Raw genomic sequence first — 19,310 nt, 5'->3', positions numbered from 1 at the left:
AAGCGAATTTGTTCAGAAATTTACAAAATTGTTGAGAGCAAATAGAGATTTGTTCAAGAATTTTCAAAAATATTAACGTCGATTTGGGTGAAAATTTGCATTTCGGGGATAAAAGTGTACTTTTACGAAATAACTTTTCTTTACAATATTATTCAAGTTTTGGCTTAATTTCCTATTATCTCCCAAATTTTAGGTTTTATAATTATCCTCTCGTAGAAAAATGTCCCAACAACCAGTAATGATTATGAAACATAAACCAGAAAATCCGAAAACTTTCAACCACCACGGAAAATAGTATGAGATGGAGAAGTAGTACAACAATCAATTTCCTCTTACGTAAATTTATGTCTTGTTGTGATTGTTTTTGTTTGTTTTGAATGATCTATCGCGTTATGACAAAATTACATAAAATATTGAAAACTGATACAGTAGCTAACTGTTTGGGCAGACCTGAGACAGATTGCTGATGTGGTAGAGTCACGTCAGCAATCTTGCCCAGCTGGTCAGACCGCCAATTTCTTCATTGAAACTTTTTATATAAGCCTTTAATGTTTTTTCGATTCAGATTAGGTCCCTCAGTGATGTAAATCTCTCAAATCATAAAGGGAAAACTCTAGTTGAACCCACGCAAGCTCTTCCTGCTCATACCGCCACAAAAGCTCTTCTTGTTGTATCATTTTATTCAGCTTCTCCATAGTAATAATCTTGCCTAGTTGGTCAGGTTGTCAACTTATTCACTGCAATTTCTTGGTAAAGGCCGTTGATGTTTTCTCGATTCAAATTGGATCCGTCCGTCTAGAGCATCAAGGGCCTTTACCAAAAGTCGCAATGGAGAAACTTACAGTCTGCCCAACTGGACAAGATTGTCATCTAAAATGTTATATGATTTTCAGAAACGAACCAACGCTCTAAAGATCAAACCGACAATTATAATAAATTGAAAGAAATATAGTAAAAGAGAGCGAAAAAGGAAGTACACCGACCATATAACCTAACGGTCAAATGATAACCACCAAAACAAACTGAATTCTAGTCCCATAATGATGATTAGGAGTAATTAGTTGGAGACTAATTAAAGAAGTCAACCATCCCATATTTAGACCTTTAGGTATGAATTTCAAATCAAACAACACTTTCATTACTTCAATTCAAAATCATCACAATCTTTTTCCTTTAATATACCCTTACTCTTTTTTTCTTTTTTGGAGATCTTCAAGTTAATGAGCCAATTGTTGATTTTTTAAATGATTATTAAAAAGATATCTAACCTTGGGAAAACGCAAGATAAACGTGGGACCTCAAATTTCAGAAAGAGATTGCTTTTAGGTGAAAGGGTGGGGTTTTCATTGGCTTTTATGATGAGGAAAGAAAACTAATAATAAACAAGTACCCAGAAAGATTGGACCTTTCTGTTTCTTTCTTCACTTATTACTCTACTGAAACCAGAGAAGCACAAAATAAAGCATGAGTTCTGATTGAAATGATATTTTTCTGTTTCTGTTAATGGGTATTGGGTAGGATAAGAAGCCATTAAGAAGAGATTAAAAAAGGTGATAGTAGATACTTACTACAGAAGACATTTGAAGAAAAGGGTAGTACTTAATTTGCTGTTTTTTTTTTCAAATTTATTCATGAAGATGGATTTTTGGGGTTAGGGTTTTGATGAATGGTTGATTTGAGAATTTGGGTTTCTGAAGTTAGTGTTACAAGTTAGAGGTTTGGGGTTTGGAAGTTTGAAGGTAGAAGGAGAAGAAGAAAATGGAAGGTGGAGATGAGAGAGGGATTGTTGAAGAGAATGTTAGGTTAGTTCAAGTAGACTCAAGATGGGTAAATGGAAGTGAAGCAGATTCAGAGTCTCTCCCATGGTCATTAATGGGAGATGAAGATCTCAGAGAGGCACAGGGGTCTATAAGAAGGAGGCTTGTGAAGAAACCTAAAAGAGTTGATTCTTTTGATGTTGAAGCCATGGGTAGCTATGATGCTCATAGTCTTCATTCAAAGGTACTAATTTTACTTCTTCTAGTTTTAGTACTTCATTTTCTCTTATGGGTAAGTTTAGCTTGTGTTTAAGTAGATTTAATAGTTGATTATGATATAAAATTTGAGAATGTCTTTTGATTTTATAGTTGTTATATTTCTCAAATTGGGTATTTAAGTAACTTAGGTTTTGGTTAGCACTAATAGGAGGTTGGTTGGAATGGGCTAACAATTGGTTAGCAACCCTTTTCGGTTTCTTTTGAAGATCAAGGGGTTGGATCAAAGGAACCTAGGTATTTTTAAGATCAATAAAGATATGACTTTTGGTTCTTCTCGGCCGAAAAATAAAGTGTGTTGATATATTCAACTATAAAAGAAGTTACCCTGTAAAAATTCACACATGAAACCATTCCTAGATTTACAAATTGATCATAACTGTAGAAGAAAAGGAAGATAGCATAGAGCTTGAACATGTAAAGAAAACCTAAAATTTGGGTCAAGGTCTCCATCCGGGAGAATCAGTGTTCTTAGAAGCTCACACTTCATTTTATTATTTTTATCGACAACAAAGCCGTCAGAGGGGTTTACCATTTAACATTATTATGGGAGTGTCGAGTTTTATATAAAGAAAAGCTAAATTCCATAGTTAACACTGACTAGTTAATTGTAAACGAATTGGGGCATAAGGATGTTTATTTGCTCGTTTAACTCATCTTGAACTCGTAGTTCGCAAACAGATTTGCTTCTCCCTTATCTTTTGTTAAACCTTTCAACTCAGGACCTCTCTACTTGGAGCACTTTGGCAATGGCATTTCAAACACTCGGTGTGGTTTACGGGGACATGGGTACAAGTCCATTATATGTATTTAGTGATGTTTTCAGCAAAGTGGAGATAAAATCGGAGATTGATGTATTGGGAGCTCTATCACTAGTTATGTACACAATCGCTCTCCTTCCATTTGCAAAATACATTTTTATAGTCCTAAAAGCTAATGATAATGGCGAAGGTAAGATCCTCTTTATCCGAATGAATTTTGCTAACCTTCTTGTATTAACATAATCTTAAATATTGTTCTTTGTTATTTTCATTGTAGGTGGCACATTTGCTTTATATTCATTAATTTGCAGGTACGCGAAGGTAAATCTACTACCAAATCAACAACAAGCTGATGAACTGATCTCGAGTTTCAAGCTCAAACTACCAACCCCAGAGTTGGAGAGGGCACTATTCATAAAAGACAACTTGGAAAAGAAACAATCCTTGAAAACAATCTTATTGTTGTTAGTTCTGTTGGGAACTTCCCTGATTATAGGGGATGGTATTCTAACCCCAGCTATGTCAGGTGAGTTCACGCTTTAGGTATATGACTTATAAATCACATATATAAGAATCAAATATGAAAAATAAGATGAGGGTAGCTAGAGGTATACCAAGCAGAAAGTGTTTTCCTTGCCTATGTTTGGCTTGTTAGTTTAGTACGACTCTCCGTACTTTTAATGCTATATAATTTGCCATACACAAACCAAAAAGAGTTTCCCTTGCCTATTCTTGGTTTGTTAGTTTGATACTCCCCACTTTTAATGCTATATAACTTGCCGTATTGACTTAACGATTTGGATTTTAGGCTATGGATTCCATGGGATTTGAACTCTATATGAACTCTTTCAGCTACTTTCTGTGTAGCTACATAAATCCGTGCATTTGGGTGTCTGGGTGTAAGCAGGCACATTACAAATTAGCAAAAAGACATCTAGGTAGATATAGAAATAGGCATTCAGCATCAAAATGATATAGAAGATTATACAGCTAGGAAGAGTAAAGAATAGAATACGAGGTTTCCCTTGGTTGGAGTTTCATTTGTCTCAAATGTCTATTGTTCATTTCTACTGAAATCTCTCCATCTCTATTGCCCACCTTTTCTTTTCTCGTACTTCTTATTTTGTAGTCAGAAGAATCTTTTGTCAGTTTAACGTGTTCCATTTTTGTTTGCAGTCATGTCGGCTGTGAGTGGATTGCAAGGTCAAATTAAGGGATTCGATACAAGTGAGTAATCTCCTTTTTCTTTTTCTTTGAACAATCTACGACCTATGCCAATACTCTTTGTTGTGGATGAACATATGGAGTCTAGTGCGGTTAAGGATGTCTATTTCATTTCCTCGTTTATAGACATTCAAGTTCCCAATATATTCTAGACATCTTGTGAAAAGTTTCTTCTATATGATCCCTAAAATACGCAAGTCTACAAAAAATGTCCGCAAAGACGCGAAGTGTCCTTATGCTGATTTTCTCATTTGGATTAACTCCGATCTTAAACAACAAGGTCCAATTTCCTACAATATACTTATGTAAATACTATTGGTTGCAGATGAAGTGGTAGCTCTGTCGATTGTAATCCTAATTGGACTATTTAGCATTCAAAGGTTTGGAACCGGCAAAGTGGGTTTCTCGTTTGCTCCTGCATTAGCTCTTTGGTTCTTCTGTCTGGGGTCTATTGGGATATACAACATACTAAAGTATAACATTACAGTTGTGAAGGCGTTTAATCCTGCCTATATCTATTATTTCTTCCAAAGGAATGGTCGAAAGGCTTGGTCTGCTCTTGGTGGTTGTGTTCTTTGCATTACAGGTTCCTCTTACCGCGGAAACACCCACACTTTTTAGTTACATTTACCATTTGTTTCATTATGAGACTTTTCTAAACATTTTGGTTCTATGGTTATATATAGTTGTAAAACATAATCTTATTACTGATTTACTCTGCAGGAGCGGAAGCAATGTTTGCCGATCTAGGTCATTTCTCTGTAAGGTCAATTCAGGTATTCTTCTTCCCATGTTGCTTTCTTTCGGTCTTTTGAGGTATTTGTAGTTTTTCTTTACGATTATCACAAGATTAACAGATTATCCTTTTATTCTGAATCTATTCGTTTTCATTTTCAGATTGCCTTCACATGTGTAGTTTTTCCATGCCTTCTTCTAGCTTACATGGGTCAAGCTGCATTTCTTATCACAAACCCATCTTCGGCAGGAAGAATATTTTATGATTCCGTCCCAGGTTAAACTTCAACTCGAGTAAAGGATTGTCGTATTTGCTTCTTTATTGTTTTAATGTTTGAATTCTTGTCAAATATACAGCTGGTTTTTTCTGGCCGGTCCTTGTCATAGCAACACTTGCTGCAATGATTGCTAGTCAAGCGATGATATCTGCAACATTTTCGTGCGTCAAACAATCAATGGCTCTTGGTTGCTTCCCTAGGCTAAAGATAGTCCATACTTCCAGAAAATTCATGGGTCAAATCTACATCCCTGTTATCAATTGGTTTCTGATGGTCATGTGCATCATAGTTGTTGCCTCGTTTCGGAACACAACTGACATAGCCAACGCCTATGGTAATTATTTGTTCACCGAAAAAAGCATAAATATTTACACGTCAAGGTAGTTGAACAGGTTCCACTGTTTGGCGTATCTGACCATGTAAACGTCAGTTTGTGTAGCATTACGCTTTCTTCCAAAAAGGCAAGTGAAATGATGCAAATCGTCTTATTTTCGCAGGAATCGCCGAGGTTGGTGTCATGATGGTAAGTACCATCTTGGTAACACTAGTGATGCTTCTAATTTGGCAGACCAACTTGTTTCTAGCTCTATGTTTCCCGCTCGTGTTTGGGTCGATAGAGTTCATCTACTTATCTGCAGTCATAACGAAAATCAAGGAAGGGGGCTGGCTTCCACTAGCTTTAGCGTCATGTTTTCTATGTGTTATGTACATATGGAACTACGGAAGTGTTTTGAAGTATCGTAGTGAGGTAAGAGAAAAAATGTCGACGGATTTCATGCTCGAACTTGGATCGACTCTTGGAACTGTCAGAGTACCCGGGATTGGATTACTATACAATGAACTTGTTCAAGGTACTCCCTCAATTTTCGGGCAATTCTTACTAAGTCTTCCTGCAATTCATTCCGTAATCATATTTGTCTGTATAAAATACGTTCCGGTTCCTGTTGTTCCACAAGAAGAACGGTTTTTATTCAGACGGGTTTGCCCGAAAGACTACCATATGTTTCGTTGCATTGCCCGTTACGGGTATAAAGATGTTAGGAAGGAAAATCATCATTTCTTTGAGCAACTTTTAGTCGAAAGTTTGGAGAAGTTCTTGAGAAGAGAAGCTCAGGATCTAGCATTAGAGAATATCATAGAAGAGTCAGAACTAGATAGTGTTTCAGTTAGCTCAAAGGACAATGTTATCTCTGGAAATGAAGTTGAAGAGCTTCGAATTCCATTAATGGGTGGTCAAAGAAGAGAAGAAGGAGAAAGTTCTATCTCTAATGAAACTATTACGTCGTTATTACCTTCTAGTGTCATGTCATCCAATGAAGATCCGGCTCTTGAATACGAACTTTCAGCCCTTCGAGAAGCCATTGATTCAGGATTCACATATCTACTTGCCCATGGAGACGTGAGAGCGAGGAAGGACTCTTGGTTTGTTAAGAAGCTAGTTATAAACTATTTTTACGCATTCTTGAGGAAGAATTGTAGAGTCGGGGCAGCAAATTACAATGTGCCTCATATGAATATAATGCAGGTCGGTATGACATATATGGTTTAAGTATACAGTGAGCTTATGATCGCTCGTTCTTCAGGATATCTTCCGTCATTTGTGTCGGGTATGGACCTTTTCTGTAATACTTTTTACTATAGATAGAATGAAACTGAACATCATATTTACTGCAATATTAAGACCGAATTACTGTCATGTTTCAATTTTGTCCTTTCAAATATCATTTTTCGTTGAACTTCACTGGCATGTTGTTAGATGGCTTTGAAATCCATGAGATGATCTTGTATAAAATCCAAAATGATCCTAGAAAATGAACTCATTCATACCTTACCATGGAAATTTTATAGGCACTACCGACATTTCTAGGTCCAACCTCCATATAGCTTGGTGGAAAGAGAAATTGACAAGGAAGTGTTGGAAGTACCCCACAAGTATTATGTGGTTATATTCATATAGAATCACCAGAAAGGTTATGAGTAGAAATTTTATGTGGTTGGTCGTGCCAACAACCCTAGATTGGAGCGGTAAGAAGTATAGTCTTCCACCTAAGAGGTCAAGGGTTCCGAGGCACGCTGAACATTAAAAAAATGTGGTTTGTCGTGATTCGTAGAATCGCATTTCAATGGATAGAATCATGAGAAGCGTGAATCCGCAAGTCACACGTGATATTTTTTTAGAGTCTCTGGTTTTTCTTGTTCCCCAAAATTATGTGATTTATCGTGATTCGCGCTTCAATGAACCAAAACCATCAAAAGCACAAATTACGACAAACCACCTAAAAATCTTCTAGAGTCTGTACTTTTTTTTTTAGTTTCCCAGCACTTTTCAAGTGTCCAAAACACTTGAGGGGGTGGGTGTGGGGGCTTAGGTCAATAGTATTTCATTGTATCTGGCTTCTTATTGGAGTAAGATTGAGATAATAAACAAAATACCATCTTAACTAAAAATTTTCATGGGATTATATAAAGTCTATAGTACCAAAATTAGGAATTTGTCAACTTCATAAGAGAAATTGTTGCTGAAATCACCTTTAAGTGGATTGCATCATAGGCCATGCTTCCACTTAATTAACCACCAATTATATATTAAGAATGGCATTGCTTTTTATTCTTTTTTTTGTTTATTAAATGAGATCGTTCCTATTATTGGTATTATCATTAGCTGTCGCTTTTATTGCACGTAATTAATAGGAATTCTCAAACCCATTTGCCTTTTCTTGAACAAATTAAAGATGATGAAATCTTTTGAAGAAAAACATTAGTAATATATTTAATTAAGGAGTAAGTGAAATTAGTGGAAGCTTAATTCAAGGAAGAGTTACTTATTATTTAACAAAAAGAAAGATAGAAGTGATTTCTTTTTCCTAGGTTCTTTAGGGGAAAGTGGTCTCTCTAAAGTGATCATCAATACATACATGTATAGTAAGTAAATATGACATTCATTTACATATTCTATCTTTTAGAAGAATCCAAATGTTTCATTAATTTAGGATAAATATGAATCCTTTACCAATATCAATACTATTAGACGAAATCTAAAGAAGCATAAATTAAAGTTGGAAAAGTATTATTAGAGTCAGAGAAGCAACAAAAATTGCAAGAAGAGAAGAACCAAAGAAAAACGAAATTAAAGAGAAAGGAGATAAAGAGAGAGAAAGTTTAAGAGAATGCAACTTGTATAATGGCCCCCTACTTTGTGACCAGCTTCCCGCCTGGCCCCCTACTTTATGAAAAATACCCATATGGCCCCCTTCCGTTATAACACCGTCACTCTCTCTCCTCCATCTCTTTTTCTCTCTCTGCCATGTCACGCCACATCATCTGTTACGCCACCTCATCACCTTCTCCGGCAAAGGTCGCCGGCCGGCCAAATTTCCGGCCGGCGACCTTCAAATTAAAAAAAAAAAAAAAAAATTCTCTCTCCTCTCTCTCTCTCTAAAATTTTTCTTTTCTTTTTTTTTTTTTTTTTTTTTTTTTTTTTTTCTTTCCCCTCTCTCTCTCTAGATCTAGAGAGAGAGAGAGGGTTGATCCGTTCAAGGTCTGAACAGACCTTGAACGGATCTGTTCAAGGTCGTTCAGACCTTGAACGGATCTGTTCAAGGTCGTTCAGACCTTGAACAGGTCTGAACAGACCTTGAACAGGTCCGTTCAAGGTCCGAACAGACCTTGAACAGATCCGTTCAAGGTCTGTTCGGACCTTGAACGAGCTGTTCAAGGTCTGAACAGACCTTGAACAGGTCCGTTCAAGGTCGTTCAGACCTTGAACAGATCTGTTCAAGGTCTGAACGACCTTGAACGGATCAATCCTCTCTCTCTCTCTAGATCTAGAGAGAGAGAGGGGAAAGAAAAAGAAAAATTTTAGAGAGAGAGAGAGGAGAGAGAAAAAAAATTATTTTTAGTTTGAAGGTCGCCGGCCGGAAATTTGGCCGGCCGGCGACCTTTGCCGGAGAAGGTGATGAGGTGGCGTAACAGATGATGTGGCGTGACATGGCAGAGAGAGAAAAAGAGATGGAGGAGAGAGAGTGACGGTGTTATAACGGAAGGGGGCCATATAGGTATTTTTCATAAAGTAGGGGGCCAGGCGGGAAGCTGGTCACAAAGTAGGGGGCCATTAGGGAAATAACCCTTAGAAAAAAGGGTTATAACTGGATTCGAAAAGAGTTACAAAAATATTCCCCTTGCCTTTTAAATAATTTTAATATTTAACCAAATAAAATACAAATGCATATGCTTTCGACCAAACAAATGTAATTTGTCTTTTGAACAAAATAAAGACTTGAAATCCTAAATAAAAAAAATTAAAAAGATTGCACGATGAATAACTAATACTCCGTAACAAAGTAAAGAATTTGATTTCTCACTAGTTTTGAGTAGTAAACTCAAAGACTCGTTATTGTCTTTGGAAGCAGCATTTTTGTCTTTTACAGTTTAGAATTGGCTAATTCATCATTAAGTTATTTTTCATTTTATCTTTCAACAAAAAAAAAAATGAAAAGAACTATTTTCATTTTGTCATTGAAGTATGTGTGGATAATATCAAACGTTCTAAGATTACAGATCACTTTAACAACTAAAAAGAATCTAGTTTAACTTTATTGATACAAGTAGCTAATCAATTGTTGGAAATTATAAAAAATCCAATGCTTGTATTTGAAGATTAACTAAAATCTCATACCCCTTTATCCAAACATTTTTATTAGGTCAAATTTGAACAAAATTATAATTTAAAAGTGATGGTGTTTGATAATCTATGTCACACGTGTAATACGTGAAGTAGCCGTGTCATTCATAGGGAGCAATTTTGACCGTAATAAAAATAAAATCTTATTATTAGGTCATCAAGAGTCCACTTTTCCGCTTGTTTCTTTTTCTTTCTAACCCCAAAATTCTTGGGTAGGACTCGACGACTAGGTAGTATGGGACGAATTTGGGACCCACTAAACTTAGATTCTTCTAGCCACTAGATTCAAACTTCCATTCGAAAAGTCCAACCAGAGCTTGCATCCATTTACCGTGGTGTCGAGCTTGGGTGAAATTTTTTTGAATATTATTAGGTCATCAAGAGTCCACTTTTCCACTAGTTATCAAATTGCCATGGCCTCTAAGACAGTAAGTACTTTTAAATAATAATGAGTTAATTCCTATATGGCCCCCTACTTTGTGACCAGCTTCCTTTATGGCCCCTTTTTTTCGTAAATTCAAATATGGCCCCCTATTTTTAGATAAATGTCATTACTACCCTTCTTAATTCTAAATTTAAAACAATAAAAAAAATTATTTCCACCTCACCCCTCTCTCTCTCCACCTCATCTCTCCCTACACCTCATCTCTCCCTACACCTCATCTCTCCCTACACCTCACCCCTCTCTCTCTCTCCAATTCACCTCTCTCTCTCTCCAACTCTCCTCTCTCTCTCCTACTCACCCCTTTATTCTCCGGCAAGGTGACCGGCCGGAAAATTTTCCGGCCGGCCACCTTCAAACTTAAAAAAAAATATAAATAATTTCTCTCACCTCTCTCTCTAAATTTTTTTTAAAAAAAAAAAAATCTCTCCACTCTCTCTCTCTAAAACTCCGGCGAAGGGGGTTTCCCTTCGCCGGAGATCTGTTCACGAAAAATAAGAAAAATAAGAAGATGAAGAAAAACCCATCTTTTTGTATCCCCAAATGATGGCACAGGAAGAAATAAAAAAGTAATCTTTGAACCATTATAAGCATAAAGTTGTGATTTTGAAATCATCATCAGCATCAATATCATCCATTAATGGAAGATTTAGATCAAAGGGAAAGGGTTCACGAAACGAAGAAGAAAAGGAGATAACTTTCATATCCCCATCTATAACAGAAGAAGAAGAATCACAATCACTATGACATTCATCAGTATTAATCGGTGGAAGTCTTTGCCTTTTGTTAGTAATCGGTGGTGCTAGAGAAGAAAACCCAGGACCACTAAATGATTCAACAGTGCTACTTAAACTACTAACTGTTGGTCTTTGAATCTGAAGTTCTTGTTGATCGTTAAAAGGAAGATTAGGGTTAGGGTTAATAGAAGGTGGATTTAAAGAGGGGAAATTGATTTTAGCTTTAGGACCACGGAGATTTATTGCAGCTTGGTCGTAAGCAATAGCAGCTTCTTCAGCTGAATCAAAAGTACCAAGCCAAACCCTAGCTTTTTTCCATGGGTCTCTGATTTCAGCTGCGTATCTACCCCATGGTCGTTTCAATTTCTTCTACACATGACATGTGTTTGTGAACAGATCTCCGGCGAAGGGAAACCCCCTTCGCCGGAGTTTTAGAGAGAGAGAGAGTGGAAAGATTTTTTTTTTTTTTTTTTAAAAAAAATTAGAGAGAGAGAGGAGAGAGAAATTTTTTTTTTTTTTTTTAAGTTTGAAGGTGGCCGGCCGGAAAATTTTCCGGCCGGTCACCTTGCCGGAGAATAAAGGGGTGAGTAGGAGAGAGAGAGAGGAGAGTTGGAGAGAGAGAGAGGTGAATTGGAGAGAGAGAGAGGGGTGAGGTGTAGGGAGAGAGGGGTGAGGTGTAGGGAGAGATGAGGTGGAGAGAGAGAGAGGGGTGAGGTGGAAATAATTTTTTTTATTGTTTTAAATTTAGAATTAAGAAGGGTAGTAATGACATTTATCTAAAAATAGGGGATCATATTTGAATTTACGAAAAAAAGGGGGCCATAAAGGAAGCTGGTCACAAAGTAGGGGGCCATATAGGAATTAACTCAATAATAATTCAGATATGTTTTTTCTCTTTCCATCACCACCATAACCACTTAGTACTCCTGACATTTCTCTTTCCCTTTCCATCATTTATCTCCTTTTCATTGTTCCGATAGAGAGATAGATTCTCTTCAACATAAACTCTCATTGCGTATGGTAAGGTTTCTTTGAATCCCTCTTTGAAGATTTGAGGGTTTTTTTCGAAGGTTTTAGAGTTTCACTGAAAACTCTCCTTGAAGATTTTAAGATTTCGCCTGAAGATCCTCTTCGAGAGTTGTATGGTTTCTCTGAAATTTTTTCCCTTCGTCTGAGACGAAAAGGGTTCCGGCGAAGATAGCTCTGCTTCACGCCGAATAGTGAGAGAGAGAAAGATGGTTGTGATGGTCGGAGGTGGTGTCGGGAGGGAAGAGAAAACCTGAATGTTTTTTAAAAGGTTAACGACGACCCTTTATAACATGAAAGAAGAAAAAGTGGTGGGAGTTGGGTGGCATCCAAAATTTTTCCATTCAAAAACCTTGGATGCGCATTTTCAAGATGTCCTGAAATTACGACTCTTTATTTTATGTTGGGTTTAAAATTAAAATGAAGCAAAAATCAATTCGAAACAGCTATCCGGAAAAATTAGACATACGGTCCGGATAAAAAATAAACAATTTGAAGTATGATTCAAGTTCCATCCAAATTTGATCTCACAGAATTGCAAGTTTAACTTAAAAACAAATAGAACGTCATTATCTAAACTTTATTATTAACTGATTTCTAATGGTTCAACATCTTTTACGAATCTATTTTTATATTATTATATTATAATAAACCCTCGAACTTCAAGGGAACTTTGATCTTAGCAATGGTCGGTGAATGGGTGGTTATTTGGCCGATCTGTCAGAAATTATTTATATCGAGATTCTCATCTTTTCATATTAATGGAGTCTCCTGAAAAAATAATTAAAACAATAAAATTTGAAGAAGAGTCTTTCGTCGAAACAGCACAGATACTCTACCATTCTCTATGTTTTTGGCCTTTTGGGTAGTAAAATAATGTTTGTTTATTAAATTGTTTATTCACATATCTAATAAGTTATGAAAACCTAACCTAATTCTATGAAAAAATAGAGGACCATTCACTTAATAGTAGATTTTTTGTCTCCTGTGAACTTTTTTTTTTGGTGAAAGGTCTCCTGTGAACTTTGTCAAAAATTCAGTTTGGTGAAAACCATGGTTCTTTATTTAGAATAAACAAACTTTATATATCTTGCTCAAGAAAAAAGAACAAAGTTGTTACATTATTACTTTTTATTGTCATTTGAGTTCAATGTTAATTAAAACATTGCTTAAATCATGTTTTTTTAATGAGTTTTTGAAATTATAATGACATCAGACTAGCTAGTTGCATATATCATTTTCATGCCTGTATTTGTGATGCTTTTGCACTAGTTGTGATTCATCCACCCATTCAAAACATATATGTGGTCCAAATTGTGGGGAGTATATAGTTTCATGGTATTTATGTCTAAATTTATTAGTTTTATGGTTTTGAATTTGTTAGACCAACCAATTGAATATGATTTACTCTCAACAAAAAAAGCCAATTGAATATGACTGTCAACAAAAAAAACAAATTGAATATGACTGTATGAGTGGAAATAAATTGGTTGTTGGCTTTAGTGGGCAACCGTATCACTAGAGTTTATAGACAGACATTTGATAGCCCAAGTGGTTAATAGGATTAACATAAATTCTAAAATCATGTTTATTGAATCTGGGTCATTATTAAAAGTATAAATAAAGAAGTTTAATTGGACTTTAAACTCAATTTTGTAAGGGTTAAAGTCTACGGTGTATCATGTTTATCACATCTTATTTGATGTATCAATGTAATTGTAATGACTATTGTAGTCAATTTCCACAAAAGAAAGATAGATAGAATGAAATTTTAAATCTAATTGTGACCCAACCAAAAAAAGTATATTGACATTATATAGAAACAGTAAGTTATAATATTGTAACAAATGAAATTATAAATTTATAAGAAATCTATGACAATTTGGATAAACAACCATTCGTAAACTAGTGATAGTTTTAAGTGAAAACAAGGCTGGAGAAAAGTTTCATAAAACAAAAATTTGTTTAGGTTGAGATGACATTTTATATAGGTGTTAAAAAGAGAAGTTTATGTAGTCCATGATCTTTTTATGGCTTTCAACAAAAAAAATGATTTTATTTTGTTTCAACAAAAAGAAATGATCTTTTTAGGGTTTCAACAAAAAAAAAATGATCTTTTTATTGTTCTCACCCTTAGCATCTAGAGCAATTATTTTTTATACAAAGTATCTGAGGAATGTCCAAAATATGAATCCTAAACAATCAATCCATTATTTTTTTCGTACACATTAATAGCACAATAAGTCAACTATTACCACAAAATAGACTAAAAATCTAAAAGAATACAAAATTTGAAATGTATCAAATAAATCATTTTTGCATATACTATTTTTTGAGGTTCGTCAAGAAAACCATTTTTGCATGACATTGTTATCTAATTGCATTGAAGAAAACATAAATAACCTTATACATTTACTATTTACTAATGAATTTCAGGCAATTTGGTTTGTGCTACGTACAAAACAGACCTATTCGTACGCATATCTACACTTTCACTAAACAATCAACACATTAGTGATACATTTGTGTATTTGTACGAGCTAAAAACAAATATGAAAGAGAAATAGACTTTTTACTTATTTTATATTAAGTTTGGATCTTAAACCTAATTTAATTTTCGTTTTGGATTTTTTGCCTATGCGCCCTTTACTAATATAGGTGTTTGAATGGAGAAGTTAGAACTATAGACCGGCGACTACCAAAGTTGTTTTCTCTGATTTTGATTTCTAAGATGTCTGGTTGACAATTGATTTTAAGAACACAAAATTCTTTTTATGCTTTATCTTTTGCCATTTCTCTAATCTCAATTCACCGAGAAAAAAAAGTTGTACAAAAAGAGAATTTTGGACAATAGAGGAGTGCAAATGTCAATGTCAAATCTTCTCTTTTCCAAACCTTCTTTCTCTATGCATAATTTGGTCCCGTTTTTCTTCTCACTTAAACAAGAAATTAGTTTTCAACATGATTAATTTAATTTTATAGAAAGTAAATTATTGACAATTTGGTTCTCATGAATACGAACATAGTAACATATCATTCTTATACTGCAACGAGAGTATTCCCTATAACCTATACCTAGTAGGCGTGGACAATTCTATAATCTCAATCTCTGTGATAAGTATGAGAGATGTAATCTTAACCTTAGAGATAAGTTGGTACAGTGTAATCTTAGTCTTTAGACATAAAGATAACTTGTTTAATAAAACAACTCAGTCGGTTATGGGAGGTATAAGTCTGACCGTCTATTTTTATTGGAAGTTTCATAAAGATCACATCCGACGGTTGATATAAAATATCTTTCGTGTAATCGACTAAAAACAGAAGGGTATTAGTGTCAACAATGAATTATTTTTGAATATTCAGTTACAATCTCCCTAAAATAACTATACTCACGAATCTTCTCTCTCACGACTCTCACTCCTATATTTCTCTCATAAGAGCATCTCTAATGCAAAACTCAAAAAAAAACTCAAATTGTCCTATGTATCAAGGCTCAATTGAGTTTCTCTTTCTTAGATGTCAATATTGAGATCCTCAATTCAAAAGACATCTCCAATGCAACACTACAAAAACTTAAAAATAACCTAAGTGTCATTTCTTAGATGGTTAGATTTGTTTTTAATGTTGAGTGATCAATTGAGATCCTCAAGAGAAATCTCAAATATTGAGTTTCTTCTTGAGATATCTCAACATTAAATGATGTCACGTCATTTGAGATCCAAATTCAGTGTTACATTGGAGAGAGTTTTTTTACTAAAAAAAACTCAAAAGTTCCTAGGCATACGGTTATATCTCTCTCTCTCTCTATTGATTAAGTGAATTTAAATTGACTGCAATCAATTTGTAGGGAAGAATTTTGAGAATGTTAGAGGTAAGTTTTTCATGTTAAATTGTAGTTTAAATTCATTTTTCTCCTCCTTGAAGGCGTTAGCCAAAAGGAATATGTCGCGTCCGTAAGGCGGCGGATACGTTTTCTAAAAAAAAAGATAACCCTCTTTCTTTATTATATAGATATCTTTAAAGATTGGTTTGATACAAAAATGACAACCCGTTTTAAAAGTGACCCATTATTTTTACTATACGGGTAACTATATCAATTATTTTGAAGAATTCTAGTATAAATTTGGGGTAATTAAGATCTACTTTATTGGAATTCTTGCATTTTCCTACAAGGTAGCTAAATTTTCGATGTTTGATAGAAGAAACTTTTATTCTTCTTTAATTTTCCTTCACTCAAGACTTTTACTGTTTCTTTCAACAAAAAAAAAGACCTTTATTATTTTACGCCCTTTGAAGTTTCTTTATTTCTTCTCTCATATGATCCAAAGTCCACCAAAACAACTTGAAAGGGACATTTTTGACTTTATGAAACAAAAGGTGAGAAAACCATTCGACTCAGTACAACCTTGACTCAAATTGAGTTAAGAGTCTTGTAAAATCGTTTTCATGTTTAGGGCTGGTTGGACACTAGAAGACTCTCAGAGAACCCATGGGGACACATTATTGTGGATTTTGTGGGTCCTCCTGTTGTACCCCTTGTGTATATACATAGTCCACAAACTAAGGAGAACACTAAATTTCCAAACTTTTAAGTCGTATTTTTCTCCAAAAGAAAATATATTTCATAACATAAAATCCTATTAATTTGAGTCACTAATAGAAGTTTTCTTGAGCTTCACATTGATTTCTAAACATCTGCACTTATCTATTAATTTGTGTAAGTTATTGTATCACCACACTTAATGAAATAAAATCCTTTTAATCTAAGACCTATTCCATAATATTGTCTATAGTGGATAATTAATGATAGACATTTGGTTAGGTATGAAATTAAAAATTTCAAAGCCATGTTTTCACAGTTGTTAAGCATATATCAATATAAGGTTGTCATCTTACATTTTTAGGATAAATTTTAGATTTTGGTGCATCTTTTAAAACATTTTATTTTAGCATCTTTGAAATTAAAATCATTTTGGAAAGTTGAAACCAGACAACAATTTGATTAATGTTGTGAAGATCATTTCCAAGATTTTGTTTGTTCTAATTATCCATCTTATTCTATCAAAACAAGTTGTCAATGTTTTTATCTCAAGATATACTATGTCCACTGTCTTCTTCTTGTGAAGATTATTATAATAAGAAGTCTAATTAAACATTAAAAAAAATTAGTGTCGTTTCAAAAACAGCCATGCTAATCTATCATCCCTTTTCCTACATAACATTAGGGTTCACATTATGAGACAAGACAAAAATACACTCTATTTTTAAACAGTAAAGGTTCAATTTTAACGATACCAATTTAAATTTATCCCTAGAAAGAGAAAGATTTAACGATACCAATTTAAATTTATCCCTAGAAAGAGAAAGATTTAATGTTGTAAGATATTCGATTTTAAATTTTTCCAAATTATATAAATTAATGCTAAATTGTTGTTATTCTTTTTTATGAATTATTGCTTTCCTTTTAAGATACTTTCAATGTGATTGCCCCTGAAAACCCTTCTAGAATTTGAGTTTTGGACTAGACAACGATTTGAATAATCTTGTGGGGTCATTTCAAAGATTTAAGTTAACAGTTTTAGCTTTGCAATGTTCTTTTCTTGGTTTCTTTTCAAATAGAAAGGTTCAATTAGAAAAGATTAAATAATTAGGCTAAATTAAAGAAATATTTGTGTTAATTCATGAACAATTTTCATATAAAACTGGAAAACCAAATCATAACTTTGTAAGTTTAATAGCGTTAGTCAAACGAAGACAGGCCGTGACTTAGTAAGATTACTAATAAAGCATATCAAGCCATTAATAATTTTTATTTTAACTAACAAATATTACAATCAATAACTCTTAAATCTAGTCGACCTAGAGATTATATACACACTGATTTGAGAATTTCGGTCCAGTAATACTTGTCAGGGTACTTTGAGAAATGGCCCTCTAAGATTTTTTTTTTTCTCCGTTGCAAGTATTACCCTCTTAGATTTTGATACCCCAACAGGAAACTGGGTCGAAGACTCAATTTTAAATCTTTTTAGATAAAAAGATAAGTTATACTTTTTTAAAAAAGACCTAATTTTATATTTTTCTGGATAAAAACTCAAATATTTGTATTTTGTTTGGTTCAAAACTCAATATTTTTTACAAAGTTGTTGCAAGGTGTTAAAAAACTGTCGCAAGGTGCTGCAAAGCTGTTACAAAGTTGTCGCAAGGTGTTGCAAAATTGTCGCAAGGTGCTGCAAAGTTGTTTCAAGTTATTGCAAATAAAAAATGCACATGGGGAGCTGAAGACTAAAAAAGATTGACTGATTCTTTTTCAACAAAACAAAAAATTTATAGGGAGTTTTGACCAAATTTTCTTACTGGCAAACTTATTCTTTTAAAAGCTTTTTTGCCCTTGTATAAAGTCGAACCCGAGTAGTCTTTTATTCTCTTCTCTCTTCCCGAACATCACACAGAAAAATCCAGTCATCTTTTCTTTGATTCTACAAACAAATACGGATATTTAGGGTCCGTCTCGCGTCCTTATAGAATCTCCAATGCAAAACTCAAAAGTATCCCTATTCGTCCTATTTGTCGAGGTGGCGAAAATAGAGATCCTCAATTCTTGTATGTTTCCATTGCAAAACTCTAAACTTTTTTAATTTACGTATTTGGCATTGTTATTTTTGTAAAAAACAATTAGTTATTTCAGAAATATGTGAAGACTTGAAATCTATTGGTTGAAATTTAAATATTAATGAGTTGGACAATTAGAGATATCTCAAGAGGACACTTTATTCTAGACTGCCCTCTTGAGATATCTATATTCTACCCTCGACACATTATCTTTGAAATCTTAGTTGAGTTTTGCATTTGAGATCATTTTTAAGAATAACTCAAAAATCCTTGTGGCACTCCGAATTTCTAATATTGTGTTTTGCATTGGAGATGCTTATCAACCGAGAACTACGAGAAAATAGAACACCTTTCAGTAGTATCAATACCGTCACATGGATGGTAAATGCATGAATGTGATGTACAAAAAAAAAAATCTGCGATTCCTAATGGAATAGGTAACAAAGCGACTTTGCCGCTTATTGTTACTAAACCACCAGCTCTCCAAGTCAAGCTGGTGTTTTTATGTTGAACCAGGGATTGTCGCGCCAGAGAGTATCTCCAATGCAAAACTCAAAGAAAATCTCAATTAGTCTTATTTGTCGATTTCCAATTGAGATTCTCAATCCTATGTGGCAAAAATAGAGATCCTTAATTCTGGTATGTCTCCAATGCAAAACTATAAACTTATTTTTTTTTTACTTGTGAGTCATGCATGGTTATTTTTGTAAAATATAATTAGTTATTTCGGAAATATATGAAGACTTGATTTTTATTAGTTCATATTCATATATTGATGAGT

General features: G+C 34.1%; 1 protein-coding gene and 1 pseudogene across 1 annotated transcript; one reads left to right on the top strand and one right to left on the bottom strand.

The window, feature by feature from the left end:
* The first annotated feature begins 993 nt into the window (after positions 1 to 993).
* Positions 994 to 6,727, top strand: LOC147542803 (Potassium transporter family protein). The gene is made up of 10 exons (XM_086632736.1): positions 994 to 1,550; positions 1,587 to 2,001; positions 2,756 to 2,984; positions 3,072 to 3,320; positions 3,971 to 4,021; positions 4,344 to 4,604; positions 4,742 to 4,794; positions 4,916 to 5,030; positions 5,111 to 5,365; positions 5,529 to 6,727. Exons 2-10 carry the CDS (start codon positions 1,759 to 1,761, stop codon positions 6,578 to 6,580), a joined length of 2,508 nt encoding a protein of 835 aa, XP_086488862.1. The 5' UTR covers positions 994 to 1,550; positions 1,587 to 1,758; the 3' UTR covers positions 6,581 to 6,727.
* A 3,929-nt stretch (positions 6,728 to 10,656) lies between these two features.
* On the bottom strand, positions 10,657 to 11,903 carry LOC147542802 (ethylene-responsive transcription factor 3 pseudogene; annotated as a pseudogene).
* Between the last annotated feature and the right edge of the window lie 7,407 nt (positions 11,904 to 19,310).

Source organism: Eschscholzia californica, unplaced genomic scaffold (genome assembly GCF_041429995.1).
Source record: "Eschscholzia californica isolate CP2 unplaced genomic scaffold, dmEscCali1.0.p SCAF_4, whole genome shotgun sequence".
Lineage (NCBI taxonomy): Eukaryota > Viridiplantae > Streptophyta > Magnoliopsida > Ranunculales > Papaveraceae > Eschscholzia > Eschscholzia californica.
This window is presented reverse-complemented; position numbering and strand designations above follow the sequence as displayed.

Bases quoted from the DNA above. Each gene is read 5' to 3' on its own strand.
- LOC147542803 (XM_086632736.1), top strand. From the start codon at position 1,759: ATGGAAGGTGGAGATGAGAGAGGGATTGTTGAAGAGAATGTTAGGTTA. The intron at 4,022-4,343 runs GTGAGTAATCTC...TATTGGTTGCAG, and splicing joins AATTAAGGGATTCGATACAA to ATGAAGTGGTAGCTCTGTCG. The intron at 4,605-4,741 runs GTTCCTCTTACC...TTTACTCTGCAG, and splicing joins TTGTGTTCTTTGCATTACAG to GAGCGGAAGCAATGTTTGCC.